Genomic DNA, 21,986 nt, shown 5'->3' on the forward strand with positions numbered 1-21,986 from the left:
ACGTCGACGTTCCTTCGCTGCGTAGGTGGAGCGACCATGATCGATTTCTCGCAGTGTCGCCCTCGCATCGTCTCACGTGATACTCGCGCACGCTCCAGCAGGCTCGTGCGAACTGACGCTCCCCAGAACGCGTCCGTCTCTCGCCCAGCATCGGTGCCAAGGCAGAAAAGCGCAACGTGCCTTCACAGGCATGGCCTGCCTCGTTTACACAGCTGTACCATACCTTCAAAGTATGTTGTTTCGATCCTCACACTAGGCACTATGCACCGTGTACACTTTTTGTTCCGCACACAAGCAGGTCGTACCCACCGTGGAGACGCTGCAACGTAGCACAGCATCTCTTTTGCACAGGCCATTGGAGCTGGATGATTTGGCTCGTATCAAAGCTGTTTGTCCTGATATGATTCACTGGGCCTACGTCTCTGCCATGTCGTTGCCAGACTCGGCTACACCGCCTGCGAAGCGCCGACGTCAGGACGAAGATCTATTTGCGCTGCCTCGTTCGCATGTCAACGAGTATACCATGCTGTTCGAGTTCACTGATCATGGACTACATACTGGCAAAGCTACATCGCGTCGCTACGTGGCGGCATCTAAGCCCAAGCATACAACCTCCATGGCACTGATTCAGCGGCGTACCGATACCTTTGCACGCGCGCTGGACGATATCGTGGAGGCGGCACACACAGCGCAGCTGGATCCAGAGCAGCTGTTGGCAGAGGCCGTGCATGCTGTGTATCCGACTGGCCCGCCTGAATCAATGCCTGGTGTGTCGTCGTTGATACGGCCTACAGCACGGCCTACTATAGCAGCGATGTTGGCATCCCTGCCTTCGCTGCCGTGGTGGCGTGACCAAATAGTGCCAGGGGGTCGACATACATTTGCTGCACGCCCTGCCATGTACAGCGACGTGGATCCACCATTATCGTCCTTGATCATGGATGCATTGGACAAGGCCTATCGTATCACATCATTGTATACGCATCAAGCCTTGGCCTTGACCAGTTTCCAGCGTGGACAGCATGTCGTGGTAAGCACAGGTACATCCTCAGGCAAGTCGCTTGTATACCAAATTCCCATGGCGATGGCCTTGGCAGATGACGAAGCGACAGCCCTCTGTATCTTTCCTACCAAGGCGCTAACGCAAGATCAGCTGCGCTCGTTACAAACGTTCTTTTCTCATTTCCCACCGACGCATGATGTCGTCGTGGCCACCTATGATGGTGATACACCTATGCCGCAGCGCAAAGCGATACGTGAGCAGGCTCGTGTGCTCTTTACCAACCCTGATATGCTCCATCAAGCGATCTTGCCGCACGAGATGGGATGGCGCCGATTTTTTCGCGGCTTGCGTGTGGTTGTCTTGGACGAGCTCCATATCTATGCAGGTGTCTTCGGTACACATGTGGCATGGATTCTGCGGCGTCTTCGACGTCTCTGCCATGCGCTTGGCAATGATCACATACAGTTTGTAAGTGCCAGTGCAACCATTGCTGAGCCAGCGGATCACATGGCGCGTTTAGTAGCGCTTCCCACGACGTGCATCGATGTGGTGGATCAAGATGGGTCGCCCTGTGGGCAGAAAGAATGGGTGGTTTGGAATTCGCCGCTCATTGATCCACGCGATCCTAGCCATGGCCGTGTATCGACATTTTCGGAAGCGTCGCAGCTGTTTCGGCACCTGCTTTGCCAAGGCATACGTACGATTTTATTCGCCAAGGTACGGCGTACATGCGAGATTCTCGTGCGAGAAATTCGCGAAGATCTCCTTCGTGAAGGGCATGCAGAGTTGGCCGAGCGTGTGCATGGCTACCGATCAGGCTACTCGGCGTCTGACCGACGTAGCCTGGAACAGGACATGGCATCCGGGCATACCATGGGCCTAATTGCTACCTCGGCGCTTGAACTGGGCGTCGATATCGGTGGCCTGGATGCTGTTCTTTTGTTTGGCATGCCGTATTCGTCGGCGAGTTTATGGCAACAGGCTGGTCGGGCTGGCCGGCGGCAAAAAGATGCGCTGGTCGTTGTGCTTGGCGAACCATTTTCGGTGGATCAGTACTACATGCGACACCCGGAGCTTGTGTTTGCGAAGCCGTCCACGGCATTATGGCTGGATCTCGAGAATGAATTGATTATGGAGCGCCATATCCACTGTGCTGCGTTTGAAATGCCCTTGCATGATACCGACGAACCGTTCTTAGGGGCCCGGTGCTTGGACGTAGCCAAGCGTGTATTGGAGGCTGATCAGGATGGGTACCTGCACTGCACGCATCTTACTGAGACACCTGCGCATACCATCGCCATCCGAGGTGCGCGGCAGGACACGTACAAGTACGTGGATGCGACCAGCGGTGCGCTGCTAGAGGAGGTGGAGTGGGAGCGTGTGTACTTTGAGGCGTATGAAGGCGCTGTGTTTTTGCACCAGGGGCAGACGTACATCTGCCAACATGTGTGGCATGAACAGCGCATTGCACGTATGATGCGGGCCAACGTGCTGTACCATACGCGGCCTCGCGACGTGACGGACATCGATGCACGCGAGACGTGGCGGATTCGTACGTTGCCGCATGCGAGTGTGTATGCGTACTATGGCCGCGTCGATGTGTGTGTGCGAGTGTGGGGCTACTTCAAGGTGGACCGGCGGGCCAACATCCTTGACGCAGTAGACATCGAGGCAGCGCCGATGGTCCGACCGACTGTCGGGCTGTGGATCGATGTGCCATGGCCGATCATCGAGGCCTTATCGCAGCGTGGCATTCATGCAGCAGCCGCGATCCATGCAGCAGAGCATGCGATCCTCAGCCTTACCCCGATGTTCATTGCCAGCATGGCCGATGACGTGCGTACCGAATGCAAAGTAGCGAAGCGGGAGTATGGCCGGCGACCGACGCAGCGCAAACGACCTTCGCGTCTTATTTTCTACGATAAGCCCGGCCAGGATGCAGGTGTATGTGCGCAAATGTTTGGGCATGTCGACACGCTTCTGCAGATTGCCTTGCGTGTGATTGAAGAGTGTGGATGTACCGAGGGATGTCCAGGCTGTATTGAGACGCCGACTTGTCTGCACGACAATGACGTCTCGTCAAAGCTAGGCGCCATGGCCGTCTTGCGTGGTCTGCTGCAGCGCGACCTCTTTGCCGACTGGGACGAGCCACGGCATGAACGGGGACATGCCCCCAGCGCCTTGAGCGACGATACCATGTTCTCACATACGCTCTGCGAGCCAACGCCGGTCCCTCAGCGTGTGGACACGATCGTAGAGGATATTACCGAGCCGCCCGCCCCAAGTCCAGCGCCGAGCGCCTACGCATCTACGGCCCCTTGGGGCTCGTCCCTTGCATGGGAGGAAGAAGAGTCTACAACATAGCTATTCATGTCCAGGCCTGTCGTTGCAGCTGCAATCGCTCTGTAACGTGCGACCATGCACTCATAGAAAGATCAATCCACTGCGTCGTAGCTCGTTGGGACACTGGATGTGATGCCCAGGCTTGAGCAAGCGTCGCCCACGACACCGTATGTGGCGCTGGGGGTCCACGGACGACAATGACAAGGAGAGCGTCCACTGCCTGCGCCAGCTGATCCAGCCGTGTAAGGTACGCTGGGATGTCATCGTTCGCGTCCCAAGCAGCGTGGCCCTGAGCATCGACAAACACAAATTCCACATGGCATTGACACTGCAGCGCTCGCGCCAGCATGGCGCGGCCAGCAGCCGTGGAGTAAAGGAGAACTCGATCGCATGGCACAGAGGAGGGAGCGTGGCCATCGGGCGCATCCAGCAGCACATGGACGAGGTAGTCGCGCGTAAGCGCTTGGATCATCTCATGGATGGCCGGCATCGAAGCGAGCTGCTGCGTCCATGCAGGGTCCACAGGGAACGAGAGACTCAATGTCGGATTCTATTGTGAGTGGGTTTCGGTACATACAGCTCCCTTGCGCTTGGAACGTGCCGAGGTATCAGGTCGATCTTTCTGAGAGGTCCAACGCCATAGCGCTACGCCCAGCGCGATCGCACCACTGGCCGCAAGCACAGGCGCCACCCACTTGGTCGATCTTCGTGCGGGGGCCATGGAAGTGTGGAGTAAGCCGCGACAAAAGGGGCCCATTTGCCTCTCCACCTGCCGTCAAGCCGTCCGTCGTCGTTGACCATACGAGACGCATGCCAGAGACTTCATTTGACTTTACAGACTACGAGATCGATATTATATCGTAATTAATGATCATAGCTGGGGACCCACATCTCTTGCTTAACCCAGGCCATGAGCTCTTCGTCGCTCATCTTCGCCGTGAAGCCATCGTCACGCGAGAGACCATACTTGTTCAGCGACTTGATGCAGCGGAATGCAATGTAGTTCGACACTTCACGCACACGCTCCAATTTCGGGTAGATACGGTGCTCGTCCTTCTCTTCCTGCGTCACAGCATCTGCGAGCGCAAAGGCCGACTCTGTGATGACATCTTCCGTAATGTGCTTCGCACGCACCAAAGCACCAGCCAGACCCACACCAGGGAAGATGTAGAAGTTGTTGCCCTGCTCGGCAAAGCGGCGACGGCCATTATAGTCAATATGATGGAACGGTGAACCCGCAGCGAAGATCGCCCTGCCATCCGTGTACGTCAAAGCTTCCTCGAATGTACATTCAGACTTGCTAGTCGGGTTGCTCAGCGGAAAGATAATCGGATGCTCATTCAGTTCCGCCATCTTACGCAGCACCGGCTCACTAAAGGTACCAGGCACCGTCGAGAGACCAAAGATGACAGTCGGCTTCACGTAGTTGACAATGTCAAGAAGCTCCTTGTGCTGCTCCTCGCCGTTGTCAGTACGAGCAAAGTACTTCTTGTGCTCCGCCAGATGGTCACCGCGGTTCGCCGTCACCAGACCCTTGGTGTCCGTCGTCCAAATACGTGAACGGGCCTCCTCTTCGCTCATGCCATGCACCAGGAAGAACTGCATCAGCTGCTTCGCTACACCAATCGCGGCCGAGCCCGAGCCGACCATAAGAATGCGCTGGTCCTCGATCGGCTTACCCGTCTTGTCCGTCGCAAGACGAGCAGCATTAATAAAGCCACCAAGAATCACAGCACCCGTACCCTGGATATCGTCGTTGAACATGGGGTACTTGTCCTTGTAGCGGTCCAGGAACAGGAACGCCTTCTCACTGCTCCAGTCCTCGAACTGGATAATCAGGTTCGGGTAGCGTTCATGCAGCGCTTCCATGATCTCATCGACCAACTCAATCTCCTCCTCCTGGCTCACACGCTTGCGGCGCAGACCCAGGTACAGCGGGTCGTTGAGCAGGGTTTCATTGTCCGTACCAACATCGACCGCAATCGGGATTGTCGATTGAGGGTGCACACCAGCACCAGCCACATACAGCGAAAGCTTACCAATGCAAATGCCCATACCGTTCCAGCCAAGATCACCGAGACCGAGAATACGCGAGCCGTCGGTGATCACAGCCACACGCGGCGTGTCAGAGGGACGAGGCCAGTTGGCAACGCATTTCTTGATCGAGCCCTTGTCCTCAATAGTAAGAGTGAGACCCTCGGGGCGGCGGAACATGCTCGAGAACTTCTGGCACGCCTCACCCACCGTCGGGGTGTAGACAAGCGGAAGTGTCTCCACCATGTTCTTCAGCACATAGGCATAAAAGAGGCGCTCATTGCGCTGACGCAGGTTGCTGAGCTCAATGTGCTTCTGGAAAGAGCTCTTCTTCGTGTCCAGTTGGTGACAAATACGATCCACCTGCTGGTCCAAAGTTTGCTGTGTGGGGGGCAGCAAGCCACGCAGGCCAAGGCGTTCACGCTCCTCGTCATTGAACGCAGAGCCTATGTGTTAGTCCTCCCATACCTACCCTTGTTTGTGTACAGGTCACGAAGACAGGCAGCACCGCCGTACTCGTGCTGCTCAATAGAGTAATGCACAGAATCTTTCTTTACACTTGGATCAGCCTGAGTTATGGCATGGTGTGAACGAGAGAAAACGTATGAGCTCTGACTAATACGGTGCCTTGGTTGAGCAAGTCGCCCAAGGCATCCCTTGGCCAATACCTTACTTACCTGAGTGGAAGTGGGCATCGTGTAAAAAGAATGGTAAGAAGCACGGTTCACCAGTTCCGTTCCTTATTACTCTCGTCCGATCGTCTGAAAGGCGTGACTCGCGACTGACTCCAAACTTCCCGCCTCGGCCGTAGGGTCCGTGCCCATCTCATTCATTCCCACGTGGGTGTCACATATCACTGGCACTACGTAAGGCCCGATGTGCTGCGTGCATATTGCATGTCGTCATGGGTGCATAGATAGGTGGGTTTGGCTGAGACCCAAACTCTTGGCAGCAAGATAACAGAATTTGCACCGGCATAATGCAAGAAGAAACATCCATATTTCGTATAGGTGTATCCAGCATATATATCTGGTCGACCTGGGAGTCTAGGACGCACATGGCGCCGTTACGTTCTCGGACAGGTGGCGTTCTTGGGTGTTGGCGTGCCCTACTCATGGGCGCCTATTCCATTAAGGGGCATCTTAAACGGTAAAGGCATCTTGTCTATGCCATGACCAGGCTTATTGCATATCCCATAGCATATATACATGTACACATCCTAGACCGAGACCCGTGTCTCTCTATCTGATCTTATCATTCTGTCGTATCAAGGTGCGCCTTGTCCGTTCGCTTGCTGGGCCCTGATCTCCCATGCATCAGAGGTCTGTGCGCCACGTAATGAACCACGTGGCAAACTCGGGCACGTTCGGCCCTCGCTGAACTGGCTGTCGGGCCGAGCGCATCTAGCGTCTTTCTTCTACCTACTCCATCATGTTCGCTCGTGCTGCTCTTCGTGCCCCTATCCAGGCCGCTCGTGCCCCGGCCTCGGCCCGTCTCTTCTCGCAGACTGCTGCTGCGAACAAGAAGGTTACTGTTCTCGGTGCCTCGGGTGGTATTGGTCAGCCTGTACGTCCTCTTCCTGACTGCGTTCCTAACACCTTTTAGCTCTCGATGCTGCTCAAGCTCAACCCGTACGTGACGGACCTGCGTCTGTACGACATCCGTCTCGCTCCGGGTGTGGCTACTGACCTCTCGCACATCAACACCCCGTCGAAGTGCACTGGTTACGCCCAGGAGGACCTTGAGAAGGCCCTCGAAGGTACCGAGATGGTTGTCGTTCCGGCCGGTATGCCGCGTAAGCCTGGTATGACCCGTGACGACCTGTTCAACACCAACGCCTCGATTGTGCGTGACCTCGCCAAGGCTGCCGCCAAGGTCGCTCCGAAGGCCCACATGCTCATCATCTCCAACCCGGTCAACTCGACTGTGCCGATCGTCTCGGAGGTTTACCGTGAGGCTGGTGTCTACGACCCGAAGCGCCTCTTCGGTGTCACCTACCTGGACGTGACCCGTGCCTCGACATTCCTGTCGGGCATTGCTGGCTCGGTCCCGGCTGAGACCAACGTCCCGGTCATTGGTGGCCACTCGGGTGTGACCATCGTGCCGCTCCTGTCGCAGGCTTCGCAGAGCTCGGCTGTCTCGGCTGGTGAGCAGTACGAGAAGCTCGTTCACCGCATCCAGTTCGGTGGTGACGAGGTCGTGAAGGCCAAGGACGGTGCTGGTTCGGCCACCCTTTCGATGGCTTACGCCGGTGCCAGCTTCGCTGACCACCTCCTCCGCGCCATGTCGGGCGAAAAGGGTGTCAAGGCTTGCGCCTTTGTCGAGAGCCCGCTCTTCAAGGACCAGGTGCAGTTCTTCGCTAGCCCCATTGAGCTTGGTCCGGACGGTGTGGCCGACATTCCGGCTCTGCCGAAGCTGACCGGCGAGGAGCAGAAGCTCCTTGACGCTTGCCTGCCTGACCTTGCTAAGAACATCAACAAGGGTCTGGAGTGGGCTAAGGCCAACCCGTAAATCAGCTATGTAGCGTAGCGCAGAATAGGTTTTCGCTTGCTTCTTACTATACTCTAGGGATGGACTATACCAGTCGCGCTACGTCTGTGTCGACGAACGTAGTGACATCCCAAGGCTGGGCCGGTGAAGATACCACGCCTGCCTTCTCCAAGGTGGCCAGCGTATTGCGGATCATGCCGCCAGATAGCGTGAATGCGTTAGTTTTCTGCGCTTGCGGGTCTGTCGGCGTCACGCCTTCCGGATCGGGAGTACGCTCACCAGCCCAGCGCACTTGGCTAGCCCATGCTTTAATATCTTCTGGTCTGTAGTGGTGTACCATCTCGATATGCGCTTCCAAAGAGCCATCCTTTCGTGTTTCCTCATTTGCAAACGCACGAATCGTCTCGTCCAGCTCGTGCAAGAATTCTTCCAAGACGTCTTTCCGATCCATATCGTCCAGCGCCGTATGTGTGCTAGCGGCAATCGTCCACGACGGCCACGGCGTCGGCAACGAACCTATATAGCGCACCTCGCCTGCATCTTTAAACGGTTTGGTGGTGAACCATTCCCACATGAAAAAGCCTGTCTCATGCCCAGGCTTTTGGTTCACACCATCCCGCAGCGTTTGAAAGTCGTTGTTCACCACGAACTCACGATCTTCTACACGCCCTTCCGACGTGACCCATCCTTGCTGCAGAGCCAACACACTAGCCATCAGATGCGAGCCACTTCCAATGCGGCTCACTCCTACCTTGGCATGCCGCAAATCGCCGACCGTTTGGTACTTGGCAGCTTCAGGGCTTGTCCCTGTAATAATAGCCCACGTCAGACTACTGCGCACATAGCTGCCCACTAGTTTGTAGTCTGTTCGTCCCTTGGCAATACCAGTGATCAGACCTTCAGTCAGGGCCACAGCCACATCGATCTTTTGGCCACCAGGCTGCGATCGGTCTAGCGACGTTAGCATTTGGCCTGTACCCGAGGCTTGCTCGACCAGCTCCATGTTCTTCGAGCCCTACAACAATGAGTATAGATCGCACGTACCCATGGCGAGTTGGCCAGCATAAGAAGGGGCGCGGAAAAGTGCTCCGGTACATACCCTACACGCAGTTTCGCCGTGCTCATGCTGTCGAAAGTCGTGAACAGCCACCTACCCAATCTATCTACTCCGGCCTCGTCTCCACGTGGAGGAGGCCTGTGCTTTCCTCCTCGTCCTCAGGTGTGGAGGACGCGGCCCAGGTGGCCGAGAGCGATTCGACCAACGACCGCCAGCCGAGCCGTTTCGAGTGAACGTCGTCACTTCGCCAGTCCAAATGTACATCCGTAGAGCTTGGCAACCCTTTGCGTGACGCCAAGGAAATCTTGAAAAAGTGGCTAGGGTCAGAGAAAAACCGATCAAAGTAGTGCAGTAAGTACACGCCGCAATCGCAAAAGTTTGGCTGCGAAGGCACGCGGACGTCAATGTGGATCGGGTCGCCCAGTTGGCGCATGTCGATATCGGAAGGTACCATGTGCTTATCGCGTGCTTCTAGCCGAAGGTAGTCGCGAAGGGCCGTTTTCACTGGCCCATGGCTTGTCCCTAGGCTGTCAAAGACAAGAACGTATGTACATTCCTCCTCGGTCGGTCCAGAAGCCGGTGTACGTGGAGGCGACCGTCGGCTCTCGCCTGGTACAATGCGTGTAGGTGTGCGTGGGCCCGCGTTTGGCTTCTTGGGACGGTCTATTGCCCTTGGTGTTTCCTCCACGGCCATGGGCGGCGGCGGCGGCGTTGTGGGTGCGGCGTGCCGTTTCATCCATGGCTCCCACACCGCTCGAGGACGGACAATGATGGCCATGTACCAATGCATATTCTCATGGATGGGAACCACCACATACTTTTTATCAAAACTGTTGTGAGCGCCGTATCATACATACATGTTCACACGATGTGTCCATTTGCGAACTTTGTCATACGACTTGCTTCGATCACGAAACTCGGTCAGTTTATGGTAAAAAAACGTATTAAACACATAAATCTGGTCCGCCAATGTGGGATGTTGCGCTTTGATCTGCTCCAATTGGTACCGCAGCCCAAATTCAATCAGGGTATCATTCAAAAATTCTTCGTCATTTAGTCTGCGCACGTCTGAGCGCAAAAGTGTCACGGCAAAGGGGCCATGTGCTGGGTATCGAAGGATCGGCTCATTGGAAATAGCATCTTCTGTCTCTGCGGCCTTTGTCTGTGTGCGGGTATAGTGTTGAGCCATAGCACCTGTGGCCTCGACGGGGGATGCAGGTGGAGAATCCACGTCAATGGGGATCGTCTGTGTCTCTTTTTGCAGCGTAGCGCGGGTAGTACGGCTTCGTTGCGTCCTTCCGGGCGTTGGTGCTGTGATCTGATGTAGTGACGAATCCGACGAAAGCACTGTGTGGCCGGGTACATGGAATGGCTGTGTGCATTGCTGTACGAGGGATTCGTACATGCTCTTGCTACCTGGCTCCGGTAGGATTTCTGTCTGCATACCATCGCGGATACGTCGACATAGTGCCTTCCATTGCGAGTCACAGTTGGGCTCGCCTGTGCGTGGACACAAAAACAAGTGGATGGTATCATGCAAGGAGTCCGCACACAGGGACGATATGGCTTTCCCTGTAGTGCTGTGCGGCACGATATCCAACGCAATCATGGCATGTGCACTTCCACCTAGCTTGCAAGATATGACATCGCGCCAGGCGATCTTGACACAATCCTTGTTCTGATAAAACAGCGTCATATGCTCACGAAACGATACCAACGTCAGCCCCTCCTCTTGGCAGCTATTTGTTGTGTTGACAAACATTGCAGCTAGATCAACAGAGATGCTCTGTGTCGGCTGCGATGTGCGAACATGACGGACCGAATCACGGCGATCACCTTCGCGCGAACGCATGCGATCATGGAGGCCTTGTGGGGGGGTGAGGAAGTCAATTTCGTCACGACTATCGTCGTCTCCCTCAGTTGTTATGCGAGGCGCCTTACCTTTCACCAATGCTACATCCGAAGAGGGTATACGTTTTGATCGGGAAGGACTGGGACTCGCATAGAAGGAGGCTGCAGCGATGGGTGTGCGGTACGGCGAAGCGGTCGCTGGGCTGCGCTTCGGTTTACGTGGCTTCTCTTCTGTGTCCTTAGCCGCCAGCTCTGCTGCCATATGTGGCGTCTGCATGCTTCGCCGCGCGCGGTACATGTACTGGCGCTCCATCGCGCGGCGGGCTCCGTGCTAACGATATCCAGTCCACGCGTGTCGTCGTGGTAGGCTGCTGCTATGGCAGTGTGACACAACACGTGTCGTCTTGCCCCTTCCTCCACTTCCAGCTACCCAGACTATGGCGTGAAGACAAGGACGGCTACGTTGAGTCGCTGTACGATAAGCCACGCGTATGCCATAAGGCACGACGTTTGCGCAGAAGCGCATCCATCCACTGCTGAATCTCAGGGTGCGCCACTTTCGGCGCAGCGCCATCCCAGAACGGCTGAAGGTCCTTGATGCCATGGGCTTTTTCGTACTCGTACGCTTGAAGACACAGTTCAAAGCAGTCCAGGTCCTTGACGATTTTCGCTTCGGCACTGGAGCGGTGCTCATACTCATTCCACAGCGTCAACAGCCACTGTGATGCATGTGTATCGCCGAGCAAGTCCTGCGTAAGGAACTGAATGGCTTTGAGCTCACGGCGCTGCTTGTCTTCTTTGTCCACTTTGCACAAGGGCGTCAGGTCTCCCACCAGTGCCTCTGCTAGGTCGTGCACGAGCGCCATCATCACACATTTACGCACATCCACCTTGTCATCCTCCAGTAGCATGGCGAGGACGGCCATGCGATACATGTGGTCCGCAATGGATTCCGGCGCTGGCACATTGTGGTGATACCAACCAGTACGTTTCAGCAGCTTGAGGTTCTGTAAGTAGTGCATAAAGTACAGAAGCTTGTTGAGTGTCTTATCATCTGTATCTGTGCACGTAAACTGCAAGTTCTCAATGGCCCGCGGCGCTAGTTCTGGCGACGGATCAAGTCGGATATGCGTGCTTGGCACTTCCGGTAGCGGTGGCAGGTCGATCGTGGTGGATCCTTGCGGGGCCGCACGCGCTCGCTGGGCTTGCATGGTTTCCTCCGCTGCCATATGTGTGTTAGGCACACGGAATCCAGTCGTACGTGTCGTCTGAGTAACACTGCGGCGGTCGGTCGTCGGCATAGTCAGACCTTGCGACGATGGCGTGCGCTGTGCACGAACTGCTTTAAGCAGCGATGGGACCATACGCTTTTCATGGTACGGCAGACTGGTTTTGGGCTCGCGATCCAGGCCATAGTACACGTCGCGCTGCGGCGCTGGCTTGTGAATCGGCATCGCTGAATGAGATGGCACAGAGCGGGCGAGCGTAAGGGTATCATCGTGGTTCGCACTACGCTGACGCCATGCCACCGACGCACTATGCATGTTCTTGCTTGCCGCCAGAGGCATGGCCGGCATGGGGTGCATACGTCGATGCGAAGGCGCATTGGCCAAGGCGGCTCCCGCTAGTGCCAAGTCTTCATCATGGTCTGGATGCAACAACGGGGCTTTGCTGCTCTCCCGCTTCGTATCTTGTGGGTGCAAGGTGCGTGCCATGTAGCTGGGGTCAGCCAGATCGTACGGGCCTCGGAGGTGCGTATCCTCCCTTTTCTTCTGCCATTCCATTGTCTGAGGGATCGCAGAGAACGATGTAGCCATGCCACTGTGGAGTAGGCTCGTTGCCAGTTCGTCTTTGATAGGTCGCTCTTCTTCTGTGGCCACAGGGGGTTCCAATACTGCCGGCGCCTTGTCGTCAGACAGATGCTTGGCCTCCAGGTCTTCGTCGATATCGAAGACATGGTCCTCCTCCCCTGTTTCATGTTCTTCATGAGCAACGTCTTCCTCACTCTCGTGCTGTGTAAACATGACTTTACGTGAATGCATGGACTTCCGAATCGTCTGCTCTTCCATCTCCTCCATCGTGCGACGTTCCATTGACACTTCGCGGCTGAGTGGCTTGGTCGGTGTCGTCTGTACACTGCGTGGGTCTCTGCCCATGCGCGAGAGAGACATGCTTAGCCCGCCCATCGTTTTGGAAAGGTCTGATGCATCATTCGTAATGTGGCGCTTGGCGAACATATTTTGTGGACCAGTCGTAGGCGCTGCAGAGGCGGGCTTCGCTGGGCTCGCGTGGAGTTGCGACGTCACAGGCTTGGGCACCATATCAATTGACTCCAGTACGGTTTTGACGTCTGTGACAGATCTCTCCCAGAGGCTTTGCAGTTCTTTTTGCTTGGCCTGAATGAACTCTTGAATGTCCTGCACCAGAGCGGACCGGCGCATCTCCAGCGATGTTTGGGCATGCTGCAAGAGGTCCTGCGTCACATCTGCCGAGGCTTTGGAGGGTACCATTTGCTCCCATACTTGCGTGGAAATGGCGGGAAGGAACGATGGCACGTTTTGCAGCTCTGTCGTGGGTATCTCTAAGAGCATCGTCGCTTCACTCTGTGCATGTGAGATGGGTAAGACCACGTTGAACAAGTCAGAGAACTGGGACTGCGACTTTCGCGACTCTATCGCCTCGTTCTGAAGACAGGCCGACGAGACCCATACCGTCTTATCAACGGGGTGTGTCCACATGTCGCTCTCCGCCTCGTCAGTAGGGTACTGTGCGAGAAACACGCTCTGGTGGCAGATTCCACACTGCACAGACGTTAAGGGTGCATGCTCCTGTTCGTGTCCATCCCGTGGCTGCACCGTGGCTGTTTTGATAAGGCTTGGCAAGGACTACCGGTCAGTATCCCATCAGACATACCATCGAGAGACCTTGGCGTTCATCTAGCGTGACCTTCCATGGCCACTGCGTATCGTTTTCAGGCGTTGCCGTGCCAGCTATGCGTACATTTAGACAGGCACACGACCATCGATCCGGCACAGCCGAGGCTGTTCGCATGGCGCCTGGCGTGGGCATCGTGTGAGAAACGCAACCGCGTTGGGAAAAATAACACTGTGGTCTACATCGGGCCATCGGGCCTCAGTGTCACCTGTTCCACTCCTTCGTGACTAAAAGGAGCGGGTGAAGGAGAGGGCGCCGTTGTCATCCTAGCCCCCGTAACATCAGTTGTAGGCGTATAGAAAGTATATGCTACACATCACCATTGGTACTTCTCCCCTTTGTGCAAAGCACGGTAATATATTTCTTGGATGCGGCGCATCCGGAACTGGTGGTGCGAATAGTACGTGTTTAGGGCCATCGCCAGATCGGGATGCTGCTGCACATCATGCGCAGAAAAGTCCATCGTAATGCAGGACGTGATAAGGTGTCCAGCCGTCATCAAATCAGACGCCCAACGCTCGCCGAACGTCAGCTCCGTCAATCCCACCACGTCGCCCTGCGCGTACCGTTCGACGACTGTGTTGGTGGCCGTCGAATCCAATTCCGAATTGGTGCCGCGGCGGTACAAGCGAGGACGTGCTCGCACCCAGTCGGCGGGTGTGCGATCGACTTTGCTGGCCGGGTTGGACGAGCTATCGTGCTCAGATGGCTGGATGGGCGCCATCATCGTCCGCGTGTTGAGCGCTCCTACGACAACGATACGCACGTCCGGCATGGGATCCGAGGCGCTCGACAGAAGCGTTTGTGGCTCATGGAAGCAAATCTGTCCGAACTGTTCTAGTACAGAGACAAAGGAGCCTTGCCAGCGATCACCCTCAGCGTTGGTGAGTGTAGGAATGGTATCAGTCGCTTCAAAGCTCAGCTTCCCTTTCGTATCGTCGCTGAGGACCGAGTCTGTATCACTAGGCGCTTTGCAGCACAGCTGCTCCCAGCATGCTTGCCATTGAGCCGGCAATGGTAGTGTTGGGTCAATGGTCTGTGTCATCGGTGTGATAAATTGCGTCATGGGCACCTCGTACGAGTCACGTCGCGCCGGCGTCACGTCACGTAAGGGGCTGGGCGACGCAGGGGCTGGCATATCGCGCGCCCATCGAGGCAGGCGTGGCTGCGTTACGTAGGCTCGCGACGAGAGCCAGCCAAGCACGTCAGAGAACTCGGCGACAGGCCATAGAGCCTGCCTGACAAGGGTGCTAGCCGTGACTGAGTCCACCGTCGAGGGATCTTCACATACCGCACCGGCTTTGGCGAGGATGTTGTACCGTGACGATCCATAGGGCACACCCAAAAGGAACCCGGCCGGATGTTCCACACCATCATGCGTATTCTGCCGCTCATCTGCAATCGCGGCTGCTGTCACACGATCAACGCGCGCAGAGTAGGTAAAGTCCACCACCAACGCGGCGCAGCCCTGCTGCTGTAATGTATGAATAGCCTGTCGCAGCTTCGCCGAGGTGGTGTATCCTGCTGTGCCTGTCAATGATATGACACCGATTTGCGTCTTGTACTCGCTGCCTTCGCGGAGGCGCTCCACAATGCGGGACGAGAGGACGCTGGCATCAGCAAAGGTCGAGAGATTGATCATGCACGTCCGAATTTCGTAGTCGGCCAAATGCTCGAAGCCCAGGGCGGCCAATGTCGCTGCCAAGCCTACACCGACACCTTGAGCAAAACCAAGAGCCGTGCACGCAATCATCGTGCCGACAATGACGAGGTACTCCAACAAGCTCTTCTTCGTCCATGTCGGACCCAGGGCTTCTGCCATAAGCTCCTCGCCGAAGAAGAAGACCATGACGGCAGCGCATACCACGGGAATATATGGGAGAAGCAGTTTGGAGAACACGAAGAACAGAAACACAACGACTAGGACCATCGCCGATTCGAATCGCATACCACCTGCACGTGAGAAAAACAGTGTATTTGACATGACGATCAGGCATGGCAGCGTACCACATAAGCCAGTCACGAGGTTCGCAATGCCATGCCCGATGAACTCACGCTGAATCGAGGCGGTGCGAGGTACATGAGGCAGATTCTCGCGCAGTGTTGGGTAGTAAATCGGCAGGTTCAGGGCACCGATAATAATTAGCACAATCATTTCGACTAGAACGGTCTGCATGGCATGCCATCGAATGAGGCCGAATTTAAACAGACCCCAGAACTCATAGAACTTCATGCGCTCCGTCACCGACTCCCCTTCAGGCACCTTCATAAAGAGCCAGTGGTGATCCACAAGCGACTGCATTGATTGTCGACTTGCCAGCGCGGCGATCCAGAAGATGATACCCACGGCTATCGTGTAGCCTGGCGTAAAAAATGAGTTGGAGCATACACGCCGCAGCTCCCATGTGATGCGCCGCATCCATGCGGTACTCCAGCGTGGCTGCGTAGCGCTGTCCTTTTTCTTGACACGGACGCCTATAGCCAGGAAAAGGGTGACGATCAATGAAGTGACGGTCACTGGCATGCCAGGCCCTGTAAACATCGACTTGATGTACGTGCCCGACCACTCGAACGAGGAACGCTGTGCCACGTCAAAGCCAGAGAGAAAGAGAGAAAGACCAATCGCACCAAGTGCGCCGTCCAGGACCGCTTCCGGGAAGTAGGCAATCCAGCGGTCGATTTGGAAGAAGCCCAGCGCAAGCAACAGCGCGCCGAGGGCAATCGAAGAGATCACATACGACGCCACGACCGTCGCGAGAAGGGCATCTCTATCATCTGGAATGACGCTCGCTAGTTTGTTGGCGATATTCTGCATGAAAGGCAGCACCTCGACTAGCATTTCGCCCTGTGCCTGCTCAAAGTTGGTCCCCCCCAGGACAAAGACCAACTGACATAGGATCGTAGAGGCTAAGAAGATAGCGATGCTCTGCGCTTCAATGCCCTGAAACATAGCACCATCCGTAGGAAACACAAGCAGACCCATCGAGGCGGCATCGAGAATAATGATCAGGGCGCCTAGCAAGACAGCCGCATACGAGACGTTCGTAACGCGGGGTCGCGCCAGACGCTGTGGTGTTATAGAGCGTGGGAGGGCCCGCAAATTGCGTGTACGTGAGAGCCACGACATAATACCTGGCGACGAGGACCGTGGCGCCGCATGCTCCGGCAGCACGTTCATCCCCCTTCCGTGACGATACGCTGACTGGCAAGGTGGCACGACGCTGTGGAGATAAAGCCAGGCCTTGGCATGCAGCCGGAGTGTCCTAGGGCCATCGGGCCACCCGATCAGGTCGCAGGACCCCTCCACACGAACGTGGAGGCGTGTACTTTGCCACGAACGACGACGACGCTCTCCTTTTGATCGTGTGCGATGCCGCAAGAAATTCGGCTCGTCCTCGCCGGCGATGCAGGCGTAGGGAAGTCATCGCTGATCATGTCACTTCTGAAGGAGGGGTTTGTTGAGAATGTCCAGCCTGTTGTGCCGGAAATTACGCTTCCATCGGATGCGTCACCGGCTGGCGTCACGACCAAGATCATTGATACGGCGTCAGGGCCACGTTATCAGGACCGACTTGAAGCGGAGCTACGTCGCGCGCATGTCATTGCGCTTGTGTACAGTGTGATGGACCGCGAATCATTCGAGCGCACTTCGTCGTACTGGCTGCCGATGATGCACTCGCTCGGCATCAATGTGCCTGTGGTGTTGGTCGGCACCAAAATTGATCTTCGTCCCTCGGTCGTGGACGATGAGTCGCTGGAAGAGGACATTGCTCCGCTTATGGCCGAGTTTAAAGAGATTGAGACGTGCATTGAATGCAGTGCCTACCTGGCCCTGAACGTCGGCGAGGTGTTTTACTATGCGCAAAAAGCCGTATTGTACCCTACAGCGCCCTTGTACGACTCACGTACGCATACACTCAAACCTGCATGTGCCGATGCGCTGTCCAGTATTTTTTACTTGTGCGATACCGACAAGGACGACGTCCTCAGTGACGACGAGTTGAACCACTTTCAGTTTGTATGCTTCGGCGCGCCCTTGCAGCTGCAGGAACTGGAAGGGATCCATGAACTGGTCCAGCAGGGCCACTCGCCTCATGGACCGCTGCATCTGCATAATGGGCGCCTGACGCTTGAGGGCTTTTTGTACCTACATACGCTGTTCATTCAGCGCGGCCGTCTCGAGACGACGTGGACTGTGCTCTGGACCTTTGGCTACGCCATGGACTTGACGCTCTCTCCGTCGTATATTCATCCACCTCTCGATATCCCTAAAGGGATCGCCGTGGAACTGAGCCCGGCTGGCTACCAATTCTTTACTGAGCTTTTCAAAGCACATGATAAGGACCATGACGGCGCGTTGAATGCCGCCGAGCTGGATGCGCTCTTTCGTCCTGTGCCCAATGGGCAGCATCCATGGACAGGTTTCCCTGCGAGCACGGTGACCGATGAAGCGGGGGCCGTTACACTGCAAGGCTGGCTCGCGCAGTGGAGTATGACCACGCTCTTGGAGCCACGCACGACGTTGGCCTACCTAGCCTACCTTGGCTATCCTCTGTTTGCGCATGCTATGGGCATGGAAGCCAAATTGGCGCGGTCGTCGCATCCTTCGTCGCCGTCTTACAGCAGTGCCTCTGCTTCGTCGTATGCGTGGATGGATGGCACGGCTGTAGGCGCCCAAGCCGCATACGAGGCACGACCGTCTGTGACAACCACGGCCTTGAAATTCGTTCGCCCTCGGCGGCCTGGAGAACGCAAGCGCTCCGGCAACGAACAGTGCAGTGTGTTCTCGGCCCTGGTGCTCGGCGCGCCTGGGAGTGGCAAGACGGCGCTTTTGCGTCACCTGGTCGGCAAGCCGTTCCAAGCCAAATATACACCGACGCATCATCTGCAGCGGGCTGTCGGTGCAGTAGAGCAAGGCGGCGCAGAGCGCTACCTTGTCCTGCAAGAGTATGGATCGCACAACGAGGCAGAAATCCTACGCAATCCGGCCAAGCTGGATCACATTAGCGCCATTGTATTTGTGTACGACTCGAGCGATACCCATTCATTCTCGTATATCTCGAATCTGCGCCAACAATACCCGTACCTGGCCTCGCTGCCTTCCCTGTTTGTCGCGACAAAGGCCGACTTGGACCTGGCACGCCAGCGCCATGAGGTCCAGCCGGATGTGTACTGCCGCAAGCTGGGGCTCAGTGTGCCGCACCTAGGCGCAGGGCCGCTGAATGTGAGTGCACGTCTCGGGGAGATGGCTCAATTGTACACCATTCTGCTGGGCATCGCCATGGATCCACGCGGCGCGATTCCCACGCCCAGCAGCTCGCTAAGCACTGTGCGCTTGCAGTGGCGTACCGGCTTGGTCTGGGCCGTGGCGCTCACCGGCACTACGGTCCTCTCGTGGACATTCGTCCGTGTGGTGCTCGCGCCACGTACGCGCCTAGGTCTGGGCAGCGCCTCGACAGGGTCGCGCTCGTGGCTCTCGTGGCTGTGGGGCCAGACATCGAGTTCGTCTAGTATGCTCCGCTCTGAGTTGTAGCTACTATTGTACATGCATAAAATGAAAATGGGCTTCTTTGGCCCTGTTCTAAAAATCCGTCCGTGTCCATTGTCGTGCCTTACCACCCCTTATGGTGGAAGGATTGTTCGTCGTTTTGTGTACGTACATGACCGTCTGACGTCGTATGACGGCCTGCGTCCGCATTGGGCGTACCATGCGTTGGCACTGGGGCGCCGAGACCTAGAATACGAGCGCGCGATTGGCGCTCCCATAGCAGGTTTTGACGAAGACTCTCTGAGAGTTCGTCCCGCAGCATATTCTGCCGCGTGGTATGGGGCGACGGCAACGGCATCGGCACACGTCCAGCACTACTCGCCATCGCCGTAGGAGGCGAAAGGAACGAGTGCGCTTTGCCATCCTCCTCGTCCTCGTTCGGCTGCGGCACACGCTCAATGCGCACGCCGTCGTCAGACGGCCGCACACCCAGCGAAGGCCCTTCATCGTCCGCATCCTCTTCGCTGCTCACCGAAGGCGTCTCCGTTTGCGTGGCCACCGCCGGGCTAAGCGCACTGACCGAGGGGCCCAGCGCCGCATGCTTACGGTGCTCCGTCTCCAAGGGCTTGCCATGCGCAATGGCCGACAACCGAGCGAGGGCCGTGAAACTCTTGGTGCGTGACGGCAGCGGAGGTCGTGCATGAGGCGCGAGAGGCGCCGTCGGCTGCGGCGCCTGCTGCGTGGACGCCATGTCTGTAGTCTCTGCACTAGTCACAGACGGCACAGGCTCGCGCGACGACGTGGATAAGGCCGGGACGTCAGAGACTCGACCTGCAGCCGTGGAGGAGCAAAGAGAGGTCAAATTAAGGACCGGCATAGCCAGCACGCTCTTGCTGCGGCTCATCGTTGGACCATGCAGCACGGCTGCCGAGGATAACGAACGCGTTTGGTGAATGTGAGCAGGTGTCGAGGTATTTCGCGAGCCAGGCGCTGCGACATGCCGCCGCTCAGGCATCTGTGTAAAAGTTAACGTATGGCCAGGTCGGATGGAGGACGGCCGTTTGCGAGGCGGGGGCGCCTCGGTCGGCTGGAAGAGCGACGAAAGAAGACCCCGAGTGTTATTCAAGTCGGTCGCCACGTCCGGCGAAGCAACTTGGTTCTTGATCCGTGTGAGATCAGCCATACTGGCGGAGCGAAGAGGACGTTTCTTGAACATTTCCATCCGCTCCTTTTCCTCTTCCAGTCGCTTACGTTCCCGCTCCGCGGCTCGGGCCGCCTCACGTCGTTTGGTTTCTTCCTCTTCGTCCTCGCTGCTCCACTCATCATCATCACCACCTGCCTGTCTAGGTGGCGCCGGCTTGGTCTCTGCATGCTCCTCTTCGTCCGAGTCGGCGCCTACAGTAAACATGATTTTACTCTTCTTTTTCTTCTTGAGCTTCTCCTTCTTCGGCATGTCGTCCGACGATGTCATAGTAAGCATATTCAGCACATTGGTACGACTGTTCGAGCGATATCCACGATGAAGCAGGCCTAGATTCTCACTGCTCTTATTGGACTTGGTACGTCGCATTCGAGGGGCGTGAGGCACATTCTCTCGCTCTTGGCCCATGTGCTGTGTCGTTTGTGTAGGTTTCACAACTGGCTTCTCCGCCTTCTCGACAATGGCCGGCAGCAGCGCCGCTTGTATGGAAGGCAGCACAGCAGGCACCTTGGACGTGGGCGAGACGTCGTCAGTAGGTGGCGGCACAGCGAATCGCACAGGCGGAGCCGAAGTCGAAGTCGCTTTGTTGAGGCTCGTTGCTGCCAACGGCAGTATCGCATCTTGCCGTGTCGGGCTCAGCACACTACCGCGAGGCGATGCATTCACCGAGTTCGTCCTGGATCGTCCTGCATGTGGCGTGGCACTGCCCGCGGTGGAAATCGGCGTTTCGGAGCCTCGCGTCATTGTGCCTGCCAATGTGCCTTCGTCATCGGTGAGCGCATGGTCCTCGCGACGAGCCGTATCAGAGAGGGACGAATCGGATCGACGGATGCGCACATCTCGTGCCAATTCAGCCAGCTCATCAGCCCACCTGTGTTCGCGTTTAGGCGAAGGCATGAGTAGGCTAAATTCATTTTCTTTCTGACCTGACGTCACGTCTTGCTTGAGGTCCCCGTCACCATCCTCACTAAAGGCTGATTCATCTGTCGAAAGTTCCGCTTCAGAGGGCGGGCCGATGGCCATGGCTGCGCCCAGCGGTTTGTGCATAGGCATCGCACTCAGTGTTTCCGAGCGAAGTTGGGTCGCCGGCTTTTTTTGGCTTTGTTGGTGCCATAACCGCCAAGCCAAATTCTCAAAGCGATGCCCATCATCCACAGAACCTTTGACTTTAGTGAACACTATCCTGTCAGCCAACGTGCGTTGTCGTCTTACATACCGTTCCATATACGTGCTAGTTCTTCTGTATCGTTTGTATTCACTTGGAACAAGTTGGGTCGACAGACCTTAAGAATAGGATCCGGCTCTTTCTGTGTGCTCATGGTATCAGGGAGCTTTACACAAAAGGCATGCTCTGCCCTGAAGAGGTCCTTGAACGTAGTTGTGGCTAAGTAGCTAGGAGTCTGGCGGGCTCGCTACTTTTCCTTGCCTGGGCGCTAGATTGGGTTCTATTCTCAGCTGCCGGAAATTTCTATTTCGCATGTCGCCGGCAGACCCGAACGTACGAAACCGCCAATTCGCAGTGTAGCCTTTTGGGCGATTGGCTCTATGGTCATGAGGTGCGGCTTATGTAACCAATCATGTTGCA

The 21,986-nt window shown here is 56.3% G+C and overlaps 10 protein-coding genes across 10 annotated transcripts; 3 read left to right on the top strand and 7 right to left on the bottom strand.

Moving 5' to 3' along the window:
* Window positions 1-36: 36 nt before the first annotated feature.
* Window positions 37-3,367, top strand: Malapachy_2111 (p-loop containing nucleoside triphosphate hydrolase protein; the record flags this gene model as incomplete). Its single annotated transcript, XM_018136603.1, is given in 3 exon segments — window positions 37-131; window positions 149-230; window positions 257-3,367. The coding sequence occupies 3 exon segments, from the start codon at window positions 37-39 to the stop codon at window positions 3,365-3,367; spliced, it is 3,288 nt and encodes a 1,095-aa protein (XP_017993051.1).
* Window positions 3,368-3,371: 4 nt separating this feature from the next.
* On the bottom strand, window positions 3,372-4,067 carry Malapachy_2152 (hypothetical protein; the record flags this gene model as incomplete). The annotated part of the gene is made up of 2 exons (XM_018136644.1): window positions 3,372-3,896; window positions 3,924-4,067. 2 exons carry the CDS (start codon window positions 4,065-4,067, stop codon window positions 3,372-3,374), a joined length of 669 nt encoding a protein of 222 aa, XP_017993072.1.
* Window positions 4,068-4,210: 143 nt separating this feature from the next.
* Window positions 4,211-6,075, bottom strand: Malapachy_2119 (nadp-dependent malic enzyme; the record flags this gene model as incomplete). The annotated part of the gene is made up of 3 exons (XM_018136611.1): window positions 4,211-5,826; window positions 5,853-5,949; window positions 6,058-6,075. The coding sequence occupies 3 exons, from the start codon at window positions 6,073-6,075 to the stop codon at window positions 4,211-4,213; spliced, it is 1,731 nt and encodes a 576-aa protein (XP_017993056.1).
* Window positions 6,076-6,811: 736 nt separating this feature from the next.
* Malapachy_2108 (malate dehydrogenase) lies at window positions 6,812-7,891 on the top strand (the record flags this gene model as incomplete). The annotated part of the gene is made up of 2 exons (XM_018136600.1): window positions 6,812-6,946; window positions 6,986-7,891. The coding sequence occupies 2 exons, from the start codon at window positions 6,812-6,814 to the stop codon at window positions 7,889-7,891; spliced, it is 1,041 nt and encodes a 346-aa protein (XP_017993007.1).
* A 64-nt stretch (window positions 7,892-7,955) lies between these two features.
* Window positions 7,956-8,995, bottom strand: Malapachy_2117 (hypothetical protein; the record flags this gene model as incomplete). Its single annotated transcript, XM_018136609.1, has 2 exons — window positions 7,956-8,885; window positions 8,915-8,995. The coding sequence occupies 2 exons, from the start codon at window positions 8,993-8,995 to the stop codon at window positions 7,956-7,958; spliced, it is 1,011 nt and encodes a 336-aa protein (XP_017993049.1).
* A 38-nt stretch (window positions 8,996-9,033) lies between these two features.
* On the bottom strand, window positions 9,034-11,091 carry Malapachy_2145 (sumo deconjugating cysteine peptidase ulp2; the record flags this gene model as incomplete). The annotated part of the gene is made up of 2 exons (XM_018136637.1): window positions 9,034-9,757; window positions 9,785-11,091. 2 exons carry the CDS (start codon window positions 11,089-11,091, stop codon window positions 9,034-9,036), a joined length of 2,031 nt encoding a protein of 676 aa, XP_017992810.1.
* A 145-nt stretch (window positions 11,092-11,236) lies between these two features.
* On the bottom strand, window positions 11,237-13,847 carry Malapachy_2127 (hypothetical protein; the record flags this gene model as incomplete). Its single annotated transcript, XM_018136619.1, has 2 exons — window positions 11,237-13,663; window positions 13,692-13,847. The coding sequence occupies 2 exons, from the start codon at window positions 13,845-13,847 to the stop codon at window positions 11,237-11,239; spliced, it is 2,583 nt and encodes an 860-aa protein (XP_017992875.1).
* A 181-nt stretch (window positions 13,848-14,028) lies between these two features.
* Malapachy_2140 (sulfate transporter family protein) lies at window positions 14,029-16,890 on the bottom strand (the record flags this gene model as incomplete). The annotated part of the gene is made up of 1 exon (XM_018136632.1): window positions 14,029-16,890. The coding sequence occupies one exon, from the start codon at window positions 16,888-16,890 to the stop codon at window positions 14,029-14,031; it is 2,862 nt and encodes a 953-aa protein (XP_017993195.1).
* Window positions 16,891-17,082: 192 nt separating this feature from the next.
* Window positions 17,083-19,245, top strand: Malapachy_2104 (mitochondrial rho 1; the record flags this gene model as incomplete). Its single annotated transcript, XM_018136596.1, has 1 exon — window positions 17,083-19,245. The coding sequence occupies one exon, from the start codon at window positions 17,083-17,085 to the stop codon at window positions 19,243-19,245; it is 2,163 nt and encodes a 720-aa protein (XP_017992982.1).
* Window positions 19,246-19,324: 79 nt separating this feature from the next.
* Malapachy_2142 (hypothetical protein) lies at window positions 19,325-21,720 on the bottom strand (the record flags this gene model as incomplete). The annotated part of the gene is made up of 2 exons (XM_018136634.1): window positions 19,325-21,579; window positions 21,618-21,720. 2 exons carry the CDS (start codon window positions 21,718-21,720, stop codon window positions 19,325-19,327), a joined length of 2,358 nt encoding a protein of 785 aa, XP_017993193.1.
* Window positions 21,721-21,986: the final 266 nt, after the last annotated feature.

The sequence above is a fragment of the Malassezia pachydermatis genome (genome assembly GCF_001278385.1).
Source record: "Malassezia pachydermatis strain CBS 1879 chromosome Unknown scaffold2, whole genome shotgun sequence".
NCBI classification, from domain to species: Eukaryota; Fungi; Basidiomycota; class Malasseziomycetes; order Malasseziales; family Malasseziaceae; genus Malassezia; species Malassezia pachydermatis.